At 46.4% G+C, this 23,259-nt stretch overlaps 1 protein-coding gene across 1 annotated transcript in view; it reads left to right on the forward strand.

Moving 5' to 3' along the window:
- The first annotated feature begins 5,335 nt into the window (after window positions 1-5,335).
- ADD2 (adducin 2) overlaps window positions 5,336-23,259 on the forward strand; it is a 58,750-nt gene continuing 40,826 nt past the window's right edge. Inside the window, exons 1-4 of the mRNA XM_008058776.2 lie at window positions 5,336-5,433; window positions 10,256-10,372; window positions 17,219-17,435; window positions 19,246-19,384. Coding sequence (XP_008056967.1) covers window positions 17,253-17,435; window positions 19,246-19,384 — 322 coding nt within the window. The 5' untranslated portion in view covers window positions 5,336-5,433; window positions 10,256-10,372; window positions 17,219-17,252. The remainder of the gene's footprint in view (window positions 5,434-10,255; window positions 10,373-17,218; window positions 17,436-19,245; window positions 19,385-23,259) is intronic.

A 23,259-nucleotide genomic window follows, 5' to 3' on the forward strand; every position in this document is an offset into this window, starting at 1 on the left:
CTGGTCTACTGATAAGCCCTGAATCCGGGTGTCCAGGGGCTGTCCTAAAGCCCTCTTGGCCTATTTCTTCTTTGTCATCCTTCAGTTCCTTGGCCCAGTAGATGACATGTCAACTGCCATGTGAAAGGCAGTCCCAAAATGGTGACATTAACTTCTAAGTTGAGTTCTTATACTTCACTGATTCTAAGACACACACTTCCCCCACATTTCAACATCTTTGAGATTGGGGTGTGTCCTCCAATCAATGATGGCTTGAAATTGGCAAGGTTTTTCTTTCTTAGTAATATTTAAAATAATTGGTGTGTTAATCAATCAAGGATGTCTTAGATTTGAAGAAATTCAGTGATGTCACTGTTCACTGTATTTTTACCCCTCTATCAAGTCAACACCTGGGCTTGTATCTCTCTTCACTTCTGAGACCTGCATCAAAGAAAGATCTTCCTTGTTGTGCTCATCTGTGAGACTCACCTCCCATGTCATTCTTTTAAGCAGATGTCATAGAAGTGAGGCTGACCTGGGTCTCCAGTATTCGATAGCCCTCCAGTGGTTATCAGGATGTTTATCTGTCATTCTCTCCTTCCTCTATCTTATTAATAGTTTCATAGCATCTCAGGAAGTCATGGAGCAGAGGGTCATATTTTAAGCTCTGTGGGTTCACCTAAGTATTTATTTCCTGGAGTCTGATGTTAACAGCCCAATCAGTCCACCACCAGAAATGAGTTTGGCTGAACATTAAGTTTTCTATAAAAAGAGTGCCCATTTTACAACCTGGATGTGGGATTGGACTGGTTTCCTTGATAGTTCTTCTTTTATATCTCTAATCTTAAGTGGACTCATCATTCAGGTAATTGCTTTGGTCACGTTAGTGCAGAAATTGCTTGGAAGTATTAAAAGTCACTATTTTGGAACATATTTTTTATTTTAAAATTGTGGGGTACAGTTAAGGGTTAGGTATACAAATATGCATTGTGGAGTTACCCTTGTTGATGAGGTGTGCCCCCCATCCCCAGACAGATATTGACTACCGTTAATCCCATCTCCCTTTCCCTCCCTGCCCCCCCATAGTTTCCTGCCACTGTCAATCCTTTTCTTATAGTATTACGATGGTTGTTCAAGGTCCACTTATGAGTGAGAACATGTGATACTCAGATCTTTGTTTCTGTGAGAGATCACTCAGTATTATAAACTCCAAAGCTCTAAAAATCGACCTTTCATATGACCCCACAATCCCCCTACTGGGAATATACCCTAAAGAACTCAAATCACTCTATAAAAAAGATACCTGCACACATATGTTTATCGCAGCATTGTTCACAATAGCAAGATCATGGAACCAACCATGCTGTCCATCAAAAAAGTCACTATTAATTATGTGTGGACCACACTTGATTTCCAGAAAACATGTGACTTTCTCATCACCTTTTGTTAAAAGCTATTTTCCCTAAAGGTTGTATCTTAAGGGACATGATTTCACCTTATTTGAGAATAAAAGAAAAGAAAAACAACTACAAATGTCTTGAGAAAAGACACTTCAGATGAAGATAAATGATCTGGAAGACTCAAAAGAAACATTTACCTCCGATAATAATCTGCTATAGGAATCAGAAGAAAAATGTCAGAAAACTGATATCCTTGGTATATACAGTTCAAAAAAACATGGCTTCTAAGAAATAAGAGAGGATAGTTACAAGAAGAGACGAGACTAAGATGAAAAGAGCTGAGGTGAAAATGGAGATAAAGCAAGGAAAGTATGCAAAATGAGAAAATGTTTAATATCAGAATTAAAATCCACATTAATTTTGCTGAATTCAAATCAGTGAAATGGGAAATCATGACAAATTGTCAGAATATAAGGAAAATGTCACCAATAAAACTAGTGAGTAGAAAAGTTAGAGAACAAAGATTTAACATTTGGAGAACTGGTGATCCTGAAGGAGACATCTAGATTATTAATAAGTGGAATGGAACCAGTCACTGTAGAAGTAATGGAAGACTCTACTGAGCTAAAGAGAAGGTGAGAACCTGTTTTTTCAGAGTAGGCAACCAGCTGTGACGACAACCTCAGAAACTCTAATCAGATGCTCAGTGGGCTGCCTTCACGGACTTCCCTGTTCTTTCATTTGGTGGTTGCATCGTTCCCTAGAGCCCAGGAGTTTCCAGCAGGTCCTCTGCATCCAGCAGAGAGGCAAGGCAGGAGAGAGAGAGTGGAGAAGGCACCTCTGTTGCTAATTGCCTTGGCTACAGGCGATGCCTATCACCTCTGCTTACATTCAGCTGGCTTATATTCCATGTGGTCCTATCCAGACAGAAAGGGGGCTGGGAGGCATGGGAAGAAGGGGAAGAAGAGAAAGTGGGCTTGGGAAGCACATCGCCTTGTCTTCGACACATGAATGTGTGAACATACGCGCAGAAATATACAGAAGTTGAAATAGCCCTTTCCTCAAAATAACTCCGTGATAAAATCCAAATCATTCAGAATCACTGGGGAGAGGAGTGGAAAAAAGTCAAACAGCATGCCTGCTCTTTTCATCATCTGGTTCCCGATACCTACGATGGCCTGAGTCTTACTACTCAGGCTTTTGGAATGTCTTCACATGGAACTTCTGGAGGCCAGCCGTTTTCCATGGGAACCTTTAAATCACCCTGCCCTTAACGTATTCCCTCCAGCTCCCACTGTCTCCTCTTCCTGGGCCTGCTAGCTTTCCTTTCCTTCCCTCACGCCAGTACTGCCAAGTCTCACTGGAATTGTGAATGTTCACAGCTTCCCCAGTCTGAAGAGAGGAGGGATAGTGTGAGCTCACCTCATCTTAGACACAAGATGTTCTTGTTTTCTCTTGTGCCCAGTTAATGGGGGAAAAACACCCAGTAAAACAAAACCAACAACAAAGCAACTTTGACCTTAATATGTTTTTTAAAAAAACCATTTATTTCCACCTCTTGTGGTCTAGGAAATGGCTTATTCTATTAGACACAGAAAGACACATCGTCCAATAGCTGTTTCCTTGATTTCTTGGCTGGGAGTGGGGATGAGTCCCGCCACATGATCCAGTGGGCCACACTCCATTTTCCTATTGAAGGACAAATGTTCTCTGGGTCAAAAAGCAAAATCAACTGTTTTGTGTTTGAACTTGATCGAGCTGAAACTTTTCCAAATGTAGCTCCATTGGCTTGTCTGAAGGCAAAAGGTAGACAAGATAACTGCTTACAAGTGACTGTGAATCCAGGACAATCCGAGGTGTGGAACAGTGAACCCGAGCACAAGTCTGCTCAATTATTCAGCTCTTCTGATGAGCTTTGATCTGCATAGTCTCTAAGTTTGTCTGACCTCTTCTCTGAAGGCACTGAGTATGTGAAGGCTGAGTCCAGCCATCCTGCTAGTTCAGCATTGTCTCTGTATCACCAGGGCTTCCTGAATGCCCCTTTCTTTCCCCTTCAGGAGGGCATGCAGTCCGCATAACTTTGTGATCAGTGGCAGAGGCAGCTGATGTGGGGTTAAAGCTCAGTGCTGGAGCCTTGAGGTTGGGAACCCCCTGGTGTATTGTAATCTCTCTGTGAGCACCCCATCTCCCCAAGCCCCATGTCTATTGTGGGCCTTTTGAGAAGAGAGATTGTGAATTACATCCCTGGTGTCCCCAGTGGTGAACCATGTCAGGTATTTAGTGAAAGGATTGTCTTTGAGTCCAGATCAAGCAGGACCCAGAGGTAGGCTGCACCCACACTGCAGTCACTGGCAGTCCTGGGCATATAGGGGGGTGACCCACTGCTAGCTGCCACCATTCTCTCTCATCTGTCCTCCTGAGGGGGCCAGCATCATCCTCTTTGCCTAGAAGCATGGCTCACCTTGTCAGAGTGAGTGTCAGGGGTGCCTACTCTCTCCCTTGCCCCCTAATCTCCATCTTCTGTGCTGGGAGAGAACTCCACTCTAAGCCCTGTGTGCCAGAAACAGGAACCAGACTCATCCTTTCAGGTTCTGGCTGAATCCTCAGGGATGGAGAGGCTGGGCTTTGGGCTCCGGCCATTTGCTGATTTCCATTCCCCGCCTTCCTCCCAGGCCCCTGGCATCTGCTTACCTTCATTTGAGTGAGGGTAGGAAAGTGTAGTGAAGTGAAAAGAGAATAGGCTCTGGAACCCTTCACCAGCTCTGGGGCCTGGGTCAAGTCACCTAGCTTTCTGTAGCATCAAAAACAAAATGCAGGGCCCTTCATGGCAGGGTTGGGAGAAAGGGCCCAGCACGGCACCCGCACCTGGGGTTTCATGACTTTTGTTGATTGAATAATGTCTTTATTCATGATCTCACTCAGGACCTTGTTCCTCATAGATGTGGACTCAAGATTTCTGGTTTCCCATCCCAACAAGCACTGAAAACATTTGTTTCAGATCATCCCGGCATTCATTGTCAGTGCCCTGTATGGTGTTGGCCTTTATGGTGGGTTGCTTATCTGCCTATATGTGTATATATCTTTGTGTGTTTCATTTGCATTCATGGTTTTTATGAATACAAACTTGACTGTGGGCCTCTAGCAAGTAGGGCCATGTCTCATTTCTCCCAGCTATCTCCCTCTCACGCCCGATTCCAGTTCTTGCCCCCTTCAAAACTCATCAGAAGGGTTGTCTAATTGAGCAGACTCTTGCCTCCGGTAGACACTTGATGAATAACTGTGCTTATCTAGTGAGATTCTAAGACTGTAAGAAGAACACTGGGTCCATTTGTTCCACAGCAGTCTAATCTCTGGTTAGTAGAAGAATGGAAAATATTGCGTAGCAGCTATAGGGTTTGAGGTCCTTTGCTGGAAGACTTTTAAAATTCACTTGAAAAGGACTGACAGTGGTGGGAAACTATGGTGGGGGGAGGGGAAAGGAGGTGGGATTAACGGTAGTCAATATCTGTCTGGGGACCGGGAGACATCCCTTATCAACAAGGGTGCCTGAACGAAACATATTTGTATACCTAACCCTTAACTGTACCCCACAAAATCAAAATAAAAAAATTGATTTAAAAAAAAAATTCACTTGACTTCACCAGGAAAGTATGCATCAGGGATGTGTAGATGTAAGTACTTCTTGGGTCTGTAGCAATCACAGGGTTAAAAGAGTCTTCCAACCAAGGGCTTTCTGGGATGGACATAAAGAAACTCTACCACTGCTCTCTTGTTTCCTCTCCCTTTCTTCATTTCAACTATTTTTGGCCTAAATGATCACAGTAGTTAATACCTAATGTAGAACTTTGGAAAATTCAGAAGCCTGTGAAGAGATGATGATAAACTTCCCCTGTAATCCCACCACCCAGAGACATGAGCGTTCTCTTTATCTAAACACACCAGGCAGGGTGTGGCCCAGTCCTTTATTCAAATGACTCTTTTTATTCTGCAAAGTAGCAGCAGCACAGCCATGACCGCCTCCTCTCTCACTTGTGGGAGGCTCATTCGGAGATCGGTGAGTTTTGGTTCTGACTTCGAGTTAAGGCCTTACACGGAGCTGACCCGTGGGGTCAGGGCCTGGGGCTTTCAGAGGCTGGCACTGTCAAGGGGCCGTGCCTGTGGCTGTGGCAGCTTGTGCTGTCTTTCCACTTGGGGCTGTGGGTGCTGAGCCACACAAACTGTCTGCTCCTGTCTGGAGATGCCCCACTGAGGTGGCAGGAGATGGCACCTACCGCCTCTACAGGCACATGGAACTTTGGCAGATTTTAACAAAATTCGGACAGCTTGGGCATCTGTTACTCTCTGTATAGACCTTTCATTCCTTTGATAGCCACAAGGAACAATCCATAGAAATGCGGTTTCATACGCCAGTGGTTCCATATACTTGGTCTTCAGTGGGACAAGGAAGGAAATGCTTGGTGACAGGGAGCATGTTTCATGATTTGCAATCCCTAGCTGCTGTCCTATCAGGCCGGTCCCGAGCAGGGGCTTTGCTGAGGAGGGACCAGAGGTGTGAGGAAGTGAACTGGCCATGCTAGGAGGGAGCTCTGGGACTCCCCTCTGCAGAGAGGGGAGCCCCCGGGCAAGGCAGGGGAGTGGGTGCTCTAGGGAAGAGGTAAGAGGCAGAGAAGAGGCGAGACTGAACTTGGGAGAGCTGATGGGAGAGGTGAGGGGATTGCCATGCGTGATGTGTTATGTGTAATATTACCTTCTCCATCTCCACCTAAAGAGCGTTGGATTTGACAGTGTGAGAGTTGCAGTCACTTGCTGGGATTCTCCTTCAAATCAGGCAAGAAGGGTGACTGGAGGGGCCGGTCACTGGGTTCTACACCAAAAGAACGCTTTGAGAGGAGGTGATTTAGGCATAAGGGCACCTCCTCGCACTCCTCCATTAACACTCAGCACTGGACCCTGAAGTGGGCAGCTTCGGGGTCCTTCTCCTCACACTGTGCTGTGAGCTCTCTGCAGGCCTCACTTGCTCTGGGACCCCAAGGACTGGACAGTGCTGCTTTGTTAAGCTGGCCTAACTCTTCCCAGTTCACTGTTTGTTGCGTTTTGTTTCAACTAACATTTATCCAGCACCAACCTAGCACCAGTCCCTGTGGCAACTGGGACAGAAATGCCAAAGACACAGTTCTGACTGCTAGGAGCTCACAGGGTAACAGAGTGGGTTGCAAATGGGATGGAAAAGGTGAGTGAAAGTGATGTGAGAGCCCGAGAGAGGAGGTGAGATACCTGAACCGAAGAGAGGAGGTAAAGAGGAAAGGGTGAGGCTGGGCTTGGTGGCTCAGCCTGTCATCCCAGCACTTTGGGAGGCCGAGGTGAGTGGATTGCCTGCGCCCGCGGGTTTGAGACCAGCCTGGGCAACTTGGAGAGACCTCATCTCTACAATAAAATAAAAAATAGCCGGGCATGGTAGCGCACGCCTGTAGTTCTGGCTACTCAGAAGGCTGAGGCGGAAGGACCGCCGAATCCTGGCAGGTTGACGATGGGGTGGCTGTGAGCGTGCCACTGCATTCCAGGCTGGTCAATGGAGTGAGATTCCAACTCAAAAAAAAAAAAAAAGAGGAAAGGGTGTTCCCAGCAGGCACAGCACCCATAAAGAATCTGCTCTATGCCTCTTGGGTCCTGCAAATAGCACCTGGAGGGTGGGGTGGGTGCTGAGAAGTCCAGGGGACCCTGGGGGTCGGCTGAGTCTTGACCGTATCCTCCAGAGTGGCCATTTAAGGAGAAGGGGCTGGACAGAGGGGTGGATGGGCTTGAATTTTTAACATGGAGCATGCATTTGGTTTGATAAAGCAAATTCAGATTTAAAATTTTATATTTGGAAAACATGAAATGAATACCTGCCCTTTTTGTAATAGAACCTAAAGCTAAGTGTTAGCTGGAAGAGCAGGAATGTAAAAAAAAAAAAAAAAAAAATTAAGGAACCCTGCCCCTGGTAACAGGGATGGGTTTTAGCAGGGCAGGACAGACATGGGCCAGATTAGTAGCATTTTTAGACCAGTAACTTTGGTGACAGTTTGGACCATGGACAAGAGAGGATCATGGACCAGAAACCAGGAAAGAAAGGAGAGACAGAGGCATGATTCAGGCATGGTGCTCCGAGTGGGGAAATATTTAGGGCATTAAGTCAGAGACGTTGGTGACCGAATGGGCAGGGCAAGAAGAGGGGTCAAGGCTGCCTCTCAGGCCTTTGTCGTGGGGCGACTGGTTGGTGGGGCTGGCTAGGGAGGGGGAAACTGTGGTGCGGGGTGAGTAGAAGAGATGGTGCATTTGCAGGTTGATTTTAAGCTGACTGCAGGACCTGCCAGTGGGCAAAGGTCCCTGAGTGTTTTAATGTCTTCGACGGGGTTCACAGTCTAGTGGGCAGCTAACAAAGACTAGATTTCCATGTCCTAACTCTTCCTGCCTGGCAGCCGAGCTTTTCTGCACACTGAGAGCAGGGAACGGGTGCTCTGTGGGGCCATACCCTTGGTGCCTTCTGAACCACCCGCGGGATGTCAGGCACCTGTTCTCATTACACGGGGCACCACAGCTGACACTGGTTTTGCTTCTCAGTTCGCCTGAGGACCGTGGGTGGATGGAAGACTGGAGGAGCAAGGCTCTCAAAGCATGTACTGGGAAGCCAAAGGCTGAGTAGGGGTGATGCTGGGCTTGCAGTTAGGGCAGGCTCAGAGGGTTCTCTCGGGTCAGGGTCTTTGAGGCTCCAAGGGCAGCATCCCTGTCCCAGGTGCTGGGGCCCCTCTCAATTGGCCTTTGCATCAGTCCTCTTTCTGTTCTCTTTCCCTCACTAAGACTTGCAGATCTGGTGTCTCTTCTAGCCCTGCTCAGGTAGACTCTGCAGTCAGAGATTTGACAGTTTCATTGCCATAGGATGATGTGTTTACAGATAACACATTTGCCTCCAATACCTCTCAGGGTTGTTTTCCTTTTAATCAGTGGATGTATATCACCATAACTCAAGGAATAGAGCTCTGATCGTGGACTTTCAGCATCAGTGGAATTTGGAATGGGACTTGTTTTTGTTTTTTGTTTTTGAGTTGGGGTCTCACTGGGTCGCCCACACTGGAGTGCAGTGGCCGCTCCCGGCCACCGCAGCCTCGCCTGCTGGGCTCCGGCAATCCTTCCACCCCAGCCTTCCAAGTAGCTGGAATTACAGGCATGCACTACCACGCCCGGCTGATTTTTTGATTTACTGTAGAGATGAGGTCTTGCTGCCCAGGCGGGTCTCGAACCCTCAGGCTCAGGCAATCCACTCACCTCAGCCTCCCAAAGGCGCAGGATTACAGGCTGAGCCACCGAGCCCGGCTGGGACTTGTTTTTTTTTTAGTGTATATTTATCTGGGGGACAGATGTCTGCCTTCTTACATGAATGGCACAGTACACTTCTGGGGGCAAAGGATTAATTTTATTAGTGGACACAAAAAAGTAGCCCAGACTCTGAAAATTCAGATTTTAGCAGGCTGTGGCCACAGGGCAGCCTCTGATCTTCCGGTCTCCCAGGGAAGGGGAGGAAGCTGGTGCTTGAGGTGAGACAACTTATCTAGCTGCAGGTTTGATCCTTAGGGAAGACAGTGGACATATGTTAGCAAACCCTGCTCTGGGGTCAGCCCTGGAAGGAAGGGCATTGGACAGAGGTGGCATCAAGTGGTAGGTATGACCCTGTTCTAGCTAAAAATAAAACCACTGGCAGGAGGACTCCAGTTGGCACTGGATATATATAACACAGATCTTAGCTCTTGAACGCAACTTCCCAGACCCTAACTAGAAGGGTGAGCATCAAGACTGGAGTTGGGGACCACCCAGACATTGAAATGCTGAGCCCTGGGCCTCCCGGTTGAGATGGAGGCTGAGCCTCAGTGGGTGTGAAGGTGTCCGGGACCCCCACAAGCACACAGTACCTACCACAACAAATTCTCCCTGCTCCTCATAGGTGGGACATGTCTCCTCAAATGACTGTACTCTGAACGGCTTTGGTCAGGCATGGAGCTGAGCTGCCAGTGAACCCAGACCCATGGCTGGCGGCTGGCAGGGCAAAGGGTAGTCAGGGATGCTGCCAGTCCTGGGTGAGACAGCCCCCAGCGGCTCTGGGTCTGAACAACAGAGTGTCCAAGTGAAAATGGAAAACTACCATTTGTCATCACTTGTCTCTTTTTTCCTTGAAACATTTTGGTGACTAACACTTTGAAGACCTTGATCCCCAGGATTTTTGGCATCGTAACTCATCCTTGTTTGTAAGGTATTAACAATTTGATCATCCTCCTGCAGTAGTACTTTAGGACCTATTATCCAGGTATTAGCTGGGGGCCTTTCTTCTCCTTGAACTCCAGGTGAAATTGTCTTGAATCCACCGATCCATAGCCTGTGCAAATCTAAAACTCTCCCATGTTCGTGGGGCTTGATACTCTTCAGGCTGCATCTGCCTCTTGGGCTGCATCCAAAAATCGCTCACATCAGCACCTGTGAGTTTAGTAGCTGTTAGTGAAGTGTTCTGGGGGTTTCAGAAAAGGAGACTCTTCCAGTCTAGCAACATGTGACCCCTCTAGGCTCATGCTTCCTCTACCGGGCCAGAGCAGCCTCTTTCCTCTAAGGCTCTTCCAGCCAGCACTCAGCAAAGGGATTTCCCAATTCCTCTCTTTAAAAGGAATTTTGATCCCAATCTTAAAGATAATGAGGCTTCCTTTACCTTTCTATAGACATAATTTGCCTTTAAAATAAAAATTCATTTCAAGTTCATTTTAAAGAATTTCCCAGCCATCCTTAACATAAATCGGGTAAAGAATCATGGTGGTACAGACAAGGCCCTGATGTTTGTTTGTGTTTGTGTTTTCCAGTTTCCATCTGAATGTTTGAGGTTGTGTAGATGTGTCTGGCGCCCCTGAGAGCGGACTGGGGGGTGCAGACCGAGCACTGAGTGGAAAGAAACTTGGACAGGGCAGACCAGCCTCCCGGTAAGTAAGCAGTCATTTTTGGTGGCGATGGGGGGGTGATGGGCACTTTTTGGTGGGGTCCATCGCATGAAGACGAGTTCAGGTCATCGCCATGAACTCCTCCTATCCTGCTGACTCAAGAACTACCACAGAATCTGAGGGACCTCAGAAGTCATTCCTGCCCCTGCCCCAGCAAGTGCAGAAACTCCTCTTCAGCATCCTGTGGTCACTCTGACTTCTAGTAGAGAGAACTCACCACCTGACAAGGCCTCCTGTTCCATCTTCCTGTTACTGAGCAGCTCCTGCTGTTAGAATGTTCCCCCTCATGCCCTCAGTGACAATCTGCCTGTCTGTAACAACACCTGGCTTCCTAGTTCTAGCCCCTGCAGCTCTAGGGAATCAGCCTAATCCTCCTTCCACATGGCTGCCCAACAGATGTTCGGGGACAATATGATGGAGTGGTGAGGAGTAGGATCTGGGGCCAGAGACAGACCTGGCTGAGATCCTGACTCCACTCTTGTCCGTGTGACCTTGGGCAAATTAGTTAGCATCTCTGTGATCACTTGCTTTATCTGTAAATCTGGGACATTGGTATCTGCCTCCTAGGAATGAAAATAAATCATGAATAAAAGTTGCCTGGTGATGTTATGTCACCAATTCTGTGTCACCAACTGACTGTCCTACAGTTCAATTCAATTCTGACATAAATTACCTTGAGCTAAAGGGCACACAAATTAACTGCCACAAGTGAAAGGACAAGTGGGGTCCCCAGGCCACTCGCACTCCTGACTGACTTAGCTATGAATTAGGGGTTCCCATGGCCCCTCTTCAGGTTCAGTAATTCATTAGAATGATTCACAGAACTCACTAAAAACACTGTACTTTTAATCACAGTTTCATTTTAAAGGATACAACTTGGGAACACTCCAATGCAAGCGATGTATAGGTCAGGGCCCGGGACGTGGGGCACAGAGTTGTCAGCCTCTCTCCGTGTGGAATCCAGCACATCACTCTCCCAGAACATCAGCATGTTCCCCAAGCAGGAAGCTCCCCCAAGCCTCAGTGTCCAGAGTTTCTATTTGTTTGTTTGCTTCTTTCCAAGGGGCTTCATTATAGAGGCATGACTGATTAAATCACTTGACACTAGCCCCTCTCCCCCTCTTGAAGGCCAGGGGTAGAGCTGAAGCTGCACCCTTCTACTCACGTGCTTGGTCTTTCTGGAGTGGCCAGATCCTCCCTTGAAACTATTTAAGGGCCCACCATGAGTCACTTCACTAGTGCAAACTCAGGTTTGGTTGAAGGAAGCTCATTATGAACAACAAAAGACACTCCTGCATTTTGGACATTTTAGAAATTCCAAAGGTTTTTGAAGCTCTGTGCCAGGAACAAGGGGCAAGACCAGATATATTCTTTCTTACATCACACCTGGCTCAACAAACGCTGGCCTCCTCTGATCTTCAGCATCCTGCTTAGCCTCCTTTTTTGGGGATATTCAGGTTGACATGTTCTCATTATCTGGTTGGAAAATGAGGCATTCTCAGTCTTTTTCTGGTTGTTTTTCTTTTTGTCAGTGTAGTTCAAGATTGAATTAATTTTTTGGACTAAAACACATAATTACAGTTATTTAGTGTGCACCTGTTTATAATTGACACAAGCCTCTCTTCACTTGAATTCCTAATGGCAAGATGATTCTAGCCCCTAAATGATGCATAACAAGAGTAAGTAGGTCATAGTACTTGCTATGTACCAGGCCCTGTTTCAAGTGCTTCACATACATTAACTTGGCTAAGCCTCACAACCGCCATTTGACATAAATTCTTGGAATTCCCATTTTATATGCGTGGAAACTGAGGCACAAGTTAAGCAGCCCAAGATCGCACAGCTAGTAAGTGGCATAGCTATGGTTTGAATCCAATTAATCTTGTTCCTGAGTCTTTGCTTTTAATACTAAGCCATGCTGGATATAACTTTGATCATCTACACGGCATTTTGGGAGAGGGAAGGAAAGAACACAAAAAGATGTCTTTGATTCACAAAGCCAAAGGGTTTGCCCAGGTCCATGTGGTCGTGGTGATGGATTCAGGGCTTGCATATTCTATGCCACCCCCGTTGGAGCGCCTCTGGGCTCTAAAAAGAAAAGGCAGGTCCCTGGGCGTGGCGGTGTGAACTCCTGGCTGTGGCGGTGTGAACTCCTGGCCATCAGGCCCAGAGCGTCTCGGTTCCTCATGCTTCAGGGCAGGAAGAGCTGCTGCACAGCCTTCACAGACCCATTCTGGGGAAATACAGCCACTCCATAGGGAAGAGGAGAGGATCGGCCTTTTCCTGCTTGGATGGAGAGGGCTTAATGCCAGGAAGCCTCAGTACCAGGCTGTGCCATCCAAAGCAATCCCAGTCCCGAGAAGCTGAGTTCAGGTGGTTCTGGAGCTGGTGGGGCCTGAAGGCCTAGGGATGCAGGGAGTTCACATCCACTGAACTCACAGGGGAGAGGGGTTGTGCTTGCTACTGTTTCAAATATAACATGAAAGGTTCAGGACTTTGAAAGTGCCGAAGGTAATGAATTTGCCACAATGAGCCACTAAAAAGAGAAGGGGAGGAATTCGGTGGGATGCTGTCTCTGGAAGAATTTTGACCTGCTGTGCTGCCTGCCCCAGAGAATCTGGGTGGGGACCAATGACGTCGCATTGTGTTTGACTCTGCTGTCCCTTCTCACCCCCCCAGATCCAGGGGTGAGGCATGACAGAGGTAATGTATTCTTAACCAGCCCCTTATGGTGGAATTGACTTTACCCTCAGGGCCAATGTCAGTTGCTCATGTGTGTTCTTTGCAGGTGCGATGTTTCTCTTTTGGCTTGAGGGAGAGGCCCTGGAGGAAGTGGGAAGGTCTCTTGCTCTAGGACACCCAGGTCTTCCACCCTCTGCCTTTACTACATGAATCTATCTGCTTCCAACTCAGATCAATCGTATAATATCAGAGCAGAAAGGGATGTCGCTCACCCCTGACCAGCAGGAAGGAGGCAACAACAACGTGTTCTTCTCAAAGCGGTTTATTCAGCCTTTACACCATGCCAGCTTCTTCTCTTCTTCTTCTAGCTTCTTCTAGCTTCTCCCCCGTTGTCCCGTACTTATATCCCTTGGTCTCCACCCACAAGTCCCGTTCCAGCGTGTCAGCAGTTCATAGGCTCAGCAGCGTTGCACTTGCGCGGTGCGCAGTGAAGGAGGGCCCGGCGGTATATCATGCGCCTAATCATGGGACTTGGCAGAGGTCCCGGGCGCCATCTTGGCTCAGGCCGCGCTCTCCACAAAGGGACCCCAGAGGTCATTCTGTTCACGCCCTTTTACAAAGGTGGACAAAGGTGAGACCCATGCCTATGCAGGTCTCTGACTTCTAGTTCAGAGCTAATTCCACCAGAAACATCCCAGGCAGAGTCAATCACCCTTTCTTCATTTAGATGAAAGGAAGAGGTCTGGATTTAAATGTTACTAAATACACCAGAACTATTCTAGCAACTTGCCAAATCTGTTAAAACAATCTTTAGGAAAAAAAAATTGGGGTTGCCACCCCCAGCAGATTCCTTCCCTCATCCTCAACCTCCAACTCCATCCCTGTTGCTAAATCTCATCAACAGGACTGGTAAGGGTTGTGTTGGTTGGGAGAGATCTGGTAAGTGCTTTCATAAAAATATGACTAATTAGTGGAAGAATTAAGATCCGAGGTCATGACTTGGCAGCCTTGCAGAAGCAGGCTGTGGTGGCATTTGGAGCACTTCTGCTGATTGTTAAAAGAAAAACTTTAGAGAAATTAAATTTAACAGAGTTTAATTAAGCAAAGAATGATTCACATTGGGCAGTCCCCAGAACCAGAATAGTTTTAGAGGCATTCCAGGGCTGCCACATGGTCAGATAATGTTTATGGGCAGAAAAAGAACAGTGACCTACAGAAAACAGAAGTGAGGTACAGAAACAGCTGGATTGGTTATGGCTCTGTGTTTGCCTTATCTGAACATGGTTGAATAGTCAGCCAACTGCGATCAGCCAAAATTTGGCTGTAGGATTAGCTGAGACTCTCTGATTGTTACAAGAGTCGGCTACAGTCTATTTACACACCAAATTGGGTTATAGTTTATTATGTGTTGATAAACCTTTAGGCCACACTTGAAATATGTAAAGACACAACTTTAGGCTAAATTTAGCATGTTCTAGGCTAAGTGTAAGTTGGCAGGTGGTGGTTTGAGTGGGAGGAGGAACCCGTGGCGGGAGAGTTAGACACATGAAGTTTTGTGCCATCTTACATGTTACAGCCATTAACATCTAGCTTGTGATATTTCAATCCTGGCTGCTCATTAGAATCACCCGGGGAGCATTTGAAAATCTTGATGTCCAGGCCACATCTTAGACTAATTATAGTAGAACCTCTGGCATCAATAGATTTTAAAGTTCCCCAGCTGATTCCAATGTACACCCAAGGTTGAGAACCACTGCTCAAGGCTGAGGGTTCAGGCCAACACCTGACCCTGTCCATGCACCTTCTCTTAAACTTCCTGTTTGCCTTTCCCCCAAGGGAAGAATGCAGACAATAACTATCTGGGTATTCTAGGCTGATAGGGTGGGCCCCCACTGTCCTCTCTGATCTTACCCATTGCATCTTCCACCATCCACCTCATCCAGAGAGACTGTAAAGGTAGAGGGGAGAGTCCTGACCGTAGAAGAATAGGTACCGGGAGCTCAGGGACAGTAAGAACATGCTCTTCTGGCCATCAGCAAGGCCTCCTTTGTAATGAGCTGCTGGCCTTCCAGAATGGTGGGTGAGGCTGGGGCCAGGACTGGCCAGCTGAGGGCAAAAGACAGATAGGATCTGGGAGACCAGGAGCATTTTCCCAAAGAACAAGAGAGCACTCCACCTCCTCATGGAATAGGAGCCCATGGGGACAAAGCAAAGAGTGGCAGGTTATGGATAAGAACCCAGGTGTCGTGGACCCGTTTAATGCCCTTTTATTTGTATCTCCATATATACAAGGGGGATCCAATAAAATCCGGAATTTATTTATAAAAAATCATGTATTTATTCTTATATGTTTAAACTTCAGTCCCCTTCAAAGTACTTTCCATTTGATGCAATATACCTATTGAGATGCTTTTTCCATTGCTCAAAACAGTTTTTGAACTCATCGATTTTGATGCCTTTTAGTGCTTCTGCCGTTTTTTGGTTTTACCTCTTCCACGTTGGCAAAATGTTTCCCTTTGAGGACTTTTTTCACTGGAGAAACAAAAATAAAGTCACTGGGGTGAGATAGGGTGAATAGGGAGGACCTGGGGGTCATGCCAGTTTTGGTCAAAAACTGCTGAACACTCAGCACAGTGTGAGCAGGTTGTTTGTGCAAATCATCCATCATGAAATGGGCAAAGTGTTAAAAACAACCTCCAAGAAAAAATTCACCGAAGCCGAACACAGCCTCTCACAACAACGCTAGCTGGTACACCGATGCCGATGGGTTCCTAGAACACTTGCCTACTGGGGGAAACCCGTACCACAAGGGGCCTGCCCTCCAAAACATAATTCTGGTTTTTTGAGGGCCCCCTCGTATTTTCAAAATGAATTATTGCTCAAAGTACACGCCTTCCTTTGCTGAGAAGAGAATCAGCCAGCAGGGAGAAGGCTAACGCCCTGTGGGGCTGCCCTGAGGACGGAAGGGGCACAGGACAGACTTGTGATGACACTCGAAGGGAGACTTGCTTGGCCAAACTCCACTGCTGGGAAGTGAAGGCTGGAGCTGCAGCCTCATTCCTCGGAAGGACTCCAGTATATAGCAGTGGAAGACAAACCTTCATTCACAATTCATGCATTTAAAAAAGCGTGGTTGAGGAGAAAGAATATGCGGCTTTTCCCCAACTTGACTCTGCAAAAGCCGCCCTGACTCTCGCTCGAGGGATCAGGTTTAGACAGTGTGTGGGACTTCCGCAGCCAGGGGGCATGGCACCCTTACACGCCATAGTCTTTGTTTCTCAATGTGAACTGAGCAGGGGTTGGGAGAAAATAATAAATTAATGAACTTTAAACTCGGAATAAGAATCTGATTCTGCATTAAGGCATGTTTTATGGAAGCAGATTCACCAATAATTCCTTTCCCGGGGCCAAAGTGAAGCCCACATTGTGAACGAAAGCACCGAGCAATGTGCTTCCCATGTTTTAGCAATTCCTATTCTCTTTGGGTAGTGAGTTTAGTAGTTCCTGTTTAGCAGTTAGTAGTGTTCTTTTGTGAATTGCCCACCGTAATTTTTGAGGAGGCTTATTAAAGGGTTGTCATTTCAGATGAAGTACTGATTCCCAGGAAATGTAGTTATGCATCACAGAAATGCTCAAAAAAGTTCTGCAGGTCAAGTTTGCACCGGGGGATCGATCTGCTCCAAGGGGCGTGTGACCAGTTAAAGGCTGGCCAGTTAGAAAAGGGCGATGGACACCTGAGTCCATGTTGTTGTTTTTTTTGAATTGGAGTCTCACTCTGTCGCCCAGACTGGAGTGCAGTGGCCGGCCACTCCCAGCCACCGCAGCCTGGACCTGCTGGGCTCTGGTGATCCTCCCGCCTCAGTCTTCCAAGTAGCCAGGATTACAGGCGCGCGCTACCACGCCCGGCTAATTTTTGATTTGTTGTGGAGATGAGGTCTCGCCAAGTTGCCCAGGCGGGTCTCGAACCCGCGGGCTCAGGCAATCCACTCACCTCAGCCTCCCAAAGGCGTGGGGTTACAGGCTGAGCCACCGAGCCCGGCTGAGCCCATGTTTTTGATTTAGTCCGATGGTGCCTTGGCGCCCCCCGCAGATTGGCAGACCGGGCAGCTGCTGACATCCCGGCCTCTTCTGCCCCTTTCTCTGAAGGGCTCCAGGAGCGGCTTGCAAAGCCACCAGGAAAATGAGCGAAGAGACGGTCCCCGAGGCTGCCTCCCCGCCGCCTCCCCAAGGGCAGCCCTTCTTTGACCGCTTCTCTGAGGACGACCCCGAGTACATGCGCCTTCGCAATCGGGCAGCGGACCTGCGGCAAGACTTCAACCTGATGGAGCAGAAGAAGCGTGTCACCATGATCCTGCAGAGCCCGGTGAGTGGGCCGACCCCGCCCCGTCGGGGAGGGGCTTCAGGGGGGCGGGCGGGGAAGAGAGGGCCGGGCGCTGATTCCTAAGCGGGAGCTTGGAAGGCGAACAACCTCTCTTTCCCGTGCTCAGGGTCGGCTGGTCACCTAGGCGTTTGAGTCTCTCCCTCGTCACTGGTAGATGGCAGGACCTGGTTTGTGTGTAGGGAGTTTGGCCCAGTGGGGGGGGAGGTGGGACCCAGAGATAGGAGACCCTCTCTCCGTTTCTCGGGCCCCTTCTGAGCCTGGGTTTCCAGTCTCCCTTCTCACCAAAAGCTGTAACAGTGAACACACAAACCCATGTAAAATGGAGACTTGAAGGGGGACGCCCCAAAGAAGGCTTGGGGATCTTTTTCCTGAACTCCACAAAGCAAGACCTCACTATCTGGACAAATCAGGCCTTGACAGGCATAGAGTGGGGTTGAGGAGGGCCTGGAAGCCTCATGGTGTGGGAAGAGTGTGCAGCTTAACAGGGACATGGGATGGGGGAAGAAGGAAAGGTAAGTTGGGAATCACCCTTGTTGCTCCCAACTTGAGGTCTTTCGGGCCCTGCCTGGCATGGGCACAGAGCTCCTCCTTGAGGCAGGTGGTGCCTTGAGAAGGCCAGAGCCTGGGCCTCGAGGACCACTTGAGGGAGGAGGGTGATCCGGCCCTTGGGTGGGAAGAGGGAGATCAATGTGAAGGAGGCAAGGGACATCCAAGGGCTGTAGAGCTTGGAGGGCCTCAGGAAACAGCACGTGACCCTAAGGGTTGGGAGGCCCAGAGGCAGAACTGGCATCCAGGCACTTGCTAGGATGGGCTCAGAAGGGTGGGCCCAGCTCTGCTTCAGTCCCCCTGGGCTTCCGGGGATCCAAGACCTGTGGGCTGTGTGTGGCCCTAGCTGAGAGGCACGATGAATGCTCAGGCCTCTTGGAGCAACACCAGGGATTGGGCCTGAGGTGTAGTGGCATGGTGTTGGGGAGCTTGGGGGAATACAGCAGGTGCTGAAAGCATCGGGGTGAGGAGCCCCTGGGGAAACCTCCAGAATGTGACTACCGGGGATGACGGGGGTAGGAGAGGTGGCAGAGTTAAACAGCACCGGTCCAGGATTTGGGGGCCCAGGCAGGGAATGGGGATCAGAGGACTTTCCTGCTTCCGTTTGTCCTTTGATAAGTTCGCCACCGCCTTAGCAACTCCCTATTTCCTCTTGAGTTCCTGCTGTCACCTGGTGGGCAGGATGCCTTGCTTATGGCCTAGTGGTCTGCAAAGCCAGGCTTAGAGTCTGACATCAGAAGGGAATTTGCTCTCCGAAGTCACCAGTCCTTCAGCTCTTCCCTTCTACCCTTTCATTAAGCACATGAGGACACTGAGGCCCAGAGCAGCCATAGGCATGGCGACTGGAGAGGAAAGATGGCACTCTTTTTCATGCAGTTCTGCCTTTAAAAATGTTAATTACCCAAGTGAAGTCTTGCCATATCTGATGGGGGGGAGGGAGTCTTCATCTCATACACAGGAAGGGCCTGGAATCTGGATTTCCACCCACAAGGCAAGGGAACACAGGATCCTTTCCCAGCATCTCTTTGTTGCTTTCCACACAGCAATCTGGGGAGGATCCCGGGGTCCCAGTGGAATTGCACAGTGTCTCCTGGGGCCGGGGATCTTGAGCATGGCCCTGGTTCAGCTGACCCAGAGGCAAGGGTTGGGCACTTGGAAAAGTTCATTATTCAGCAGCTGGGTCGGTGGGGACTCAGTCTCCTGTGTGAGAGGCTATGGGGGACCAGCACCTCGGGGCCTGCTTTAGTCTTTCAGGGAGGAACTGGAAGGCCTCATCCAGGAGCAGATGAAGAAGGGGAACAACTCCTCCAACATCTGGGCTCTGCGGCAGATCGCGGACTTCATGGCCAGCACCTCCCAAGCAGTCTTCCCAACGTCTTCCATGAGTACGTGGTGTCTGGGGAGCTCCAGGAGCAGAGGTGGAGAGGTGGGGTGGGGAAGAGAGGAAGGAGCAGCAAGAAGCATCTGGTTGCCAGGCTACAGAGCAAGCAGCGCGGTTGCATTGTCAGACCTTGGGGAGCTCAGCAGTGGCCAGAGAGGAACCTGACTCTGCTTCTGATGTTGCTATGCATTAAAGATCCACAGAAGAATTATCCCTGATGCCAGGAATGGGAGGAATGAAGGTGACTTCAGGAGATGGGAGGAAAGCTGGTGTCTCCATGCCCACACTAGACAGGCCAACCTGATTTCATAGACAAGGGTCGAGAGCAGTCAGGGCTATACAAGAACCCACCTTCCTGGGCTCAGCAGCTCTGCCAACAACCTCTAAAAAACAAGCATAAAAAAAAAAAAATACCCCCCCAACAAGTTTAATGTAGGATTATAGTTGAAAATTGTGAAGATAGCCAAGAAAGGAAGCCGAAATTACTATAGTATTCTTAAAACCTCCAAGTTACTATTACCAATATTTTGGTGAGCATATATCTGTTCAGTCCTTTTTTCTGAACATATATAGATTATGCAGACAAAGATGTAATCACATTATACATATCATTTTAATAACAACATATTTTGACTAACTTTTCACATAAAAGTATTTTTCTAGAGCATAATTTTTGGTGGATACATGCTAGTTAATCAATTTCTCTCTGTTGGACTTGTAAGTTGTTTGCAAATTTTTGCTATTTTGAACAGCAATGTAATAAACATACTTGTAAATAAATCTGAGATTCTACTCATGACTACTTTCTTAAGATTAATTACTAGATGTAGAATTGCTGGATTGAAGTACATGCATGTTTTAAAGACTTCAATGCATAATGGCAAATAACATTCTTTCTCTCTCCTGGAGAAAGAGAAATGGATCCAAATTGCAGTCCCAACAGCAGTTCAATAGAGTACCCATTTCTCCTTCTGTGGTCCATAGTGCATATTACCATCTATAGTAGATTGCCTATTTGTATCCTTTTGCTTATTTTCCTATAAATATACTCTTTTTTATAGGTTTTCACATCTTTAGAAAGTAAGGCTGTTTTCCCATTATCTGTCAAATATGTTGCAATTTCTTCCAGTTTCTCCTTTGCCTTTTAATTTTGTTCATGGTATTTTTCTGTCTTGTAGAATTCTTTAATTTCCAGGTAGTTGCATCCATTGCAATTTTTCATTGTGTGTTCTGCTTTTAATTGTGTGCTTAGAAACACCTTTCCCATGTTTTATCATCTAATAGAAAAAAACCCTTAACTATTTATTTGTCAGTTCTTCTTAACTGTTTGTATAAGTTGTTGTTGTTGTTAAAGTCAGGATCTCACTCTGTTGCCCAGGCTGGAATGCAGTGGCCCAATCATAGCTCCCCACAGCCTCAACATCCGGGGCTCAGGTGTTGGAGACTCCACCTGAGTCTCCCAAGTAGCTGGGCCTACAGGCATGCACCACCATGCTGGATTAATCTTTTTAAACTTTTTGTGGAGATGCAGTCTCACTATGTTGCCTAGACTGATCTTGAACCTATGGGCTCAAGCAATCCTCTCCCCTTGGCCTCCCAAAGTGCTGGAAGTATAGGTGTGAGCCACCATGCCCAGCGTAAATTTATTATTTAAAATAACTTTAGAAATATCTCGTCAAGAACCCCCATCTACCTTAAAAATTCCTTTTGGGATCTTAATCAGGACTACATGAAATGAATACATTAATTCGGTGAAGAATTCATAAATTTATAATTATATATTAGAATGTAAGCTCCACAGGGGAAATGTGCATTTGGTTCACTGCAATATCCTAGAACAGTGTCCTGGACTTAGAATAGTATCTGACACATTGTAGATGCTTCAAGATATTTGCATGAATGAATTTTAAATCTTTTCAGAAATGAGGTATGTCTTCTATTTATTTGTCTTCTTTAATAGTCATCAGAAGTTTTGTAGTTATTTTCATATAGTTCCTACTAAATTCTTGTTAAATTTATTTGTTTTTTGCAACTTTGTTACTTTAAATGAATTTTTCTCTCTATTCAATTTATTTCTGGCTATAGCTCTCATTTAAGGGAAATTGATATATATGTATATATCAATTCATATATATAAATTTGTATATCAATATTATTCTGAGCATAACCATTCTTTTATATATATCAAATATATATATATATAAAATATATTTAAACTAACCCCTTATTGAACTCTTACTTAAATTCTTATATCTTCTCAGTTAATTCTTTTGGGTTTTGTATATAGAAAAGACACATAATCTGCAAATAATTGTCATTTTGCTTCCTTCATTTAAATATTTACTTGTTTATTTTTTTCAGTTTTCTTATTGCATCTGTTAGAACTTTCAGAACAATGCTTAATAATAGATTAGAGGATAGCCATCCTTGTCTTCTTTCTGGCTTTAATGGAAATTGTTTTACCACAAGGGTTTGAGATAGTTATTCTTTCTTTTTTTTTATCAATATTTGTTATTATGGTTTTGTGGGGTACAGTTAAGGGTTAGGTGTACAATTACGTATCATTCAGGCACCCTGTTGATAAGAGGTGTTTTCCCATCCCCAGGCAGATATTTGCTACTGTTAATCCCATCCCTCTCCCACCCCCATAGTTTCCCAGTACCGTCAGTCATTTTCTTATAGTATTACATTGGATGTTCAAGGTCCATTATATGAGTGAGAACATGTGATACTCGGATCTTTGTTTCTGTGAGAGGTCACTTAGTATTATAGACTCTAGTTCCATCCAGGTTGCTGCGAAGTTCATGATTTTGTTCTTTTTTATGGCTGCGTAGTATTCCATCGTGTATATGTACCACATTTTTTTAATCCAGTCCTCTTTTGATGGGCAGCATGGTTGTTTCCAGGTTCTTGCTATTGTGAACAACGCTGCGATAAACATACGTGTGCAGGTATCTTTTTTACAGAGTGATTTGAGTTCTTCAGGGTATATTCCCAGTAGGGGGATTGCAGGATCATATGGAAGGTCGATTTTTAGAGCTTTTAGGAATCGCCACACTGCTTTCCACAGAGGTTTCACTAGTTTGCACTCCCATCAACAGTGTAGAAGTGTTCCCTTTTCGCCACACCCTCTCCAGCAGCTGTTATTTTTTGAGTTGTTGATAATTACCATTCTGCCTGGAGTTAGGTGGTAACTCAGTATGGTTTTGATTTGCATCTCCCTGATGATTAGTGAGGTTGAGCAGAGATAATTATTCTTTATCATGTTGAGGAAATATTTTTTTTACTAGTTCACTATGGGTTTTTCTCAGAAATGGCTGCTGAATTTCATAAAATGTATTTGGGGTATTGATTGATTCTTATTTCCTTGAACAGTTGATGTGATAAGTTATAGTAACAGATTGCTGAATATTGAACTCTTTTTTTTCAGTACTGAAATAAATCATTCCTGGTCTTGATGCTTTATTTTAACAATACTCTTTTGGATTTGATTTGCTAGATTTATGTTAAAGATGTTTGCAGTAATATTCACACATGAGATTGATCAGCGTTTCACTTTTTTGGGTAGTCTTCACCTAGTATTGGTATTAAGGCTAGAATCTCATAAAATGAATCAGAGTGAGCCATCCCCTGTGCCCCTCCCCCCCTTTTTTTGCCCTGATAGAGTTTAAATAATATGGGAAGTTTCTATTCCTTGAAGATGTATTATCCACTTACAAAGCCATCAGATTTGTAACATTTTTAGGGGTTTTTTGACTTTTTTTTTCCTCAGTTTCGTCTAGAGTTTTTAAAATTTATTTTGCTACTTCTTGGGTAAATTTTGGTAACATTTTAAATAAAATAATCCATTTCATGGAGCTTTTCAAGATTTTTAGAGTG

This window comes from Carlito syrichta, unplaced genomic scaffold (genome assembly GCF_000164805.1).
Source record: "Carlito syrichta isolate Samal-C Ts95f unplaced genomic scaffold, Tarsius_syrichta-2.0.1 Scaffold303625, whole genome shotgun sequence".
NCBI classification, from domain to species: domain Eukaryota; kingdom Metazoa; phylum Chordata; class Mammalia; order Primates; family Tarsiidae; genus Carlito; species Carlito syrichta.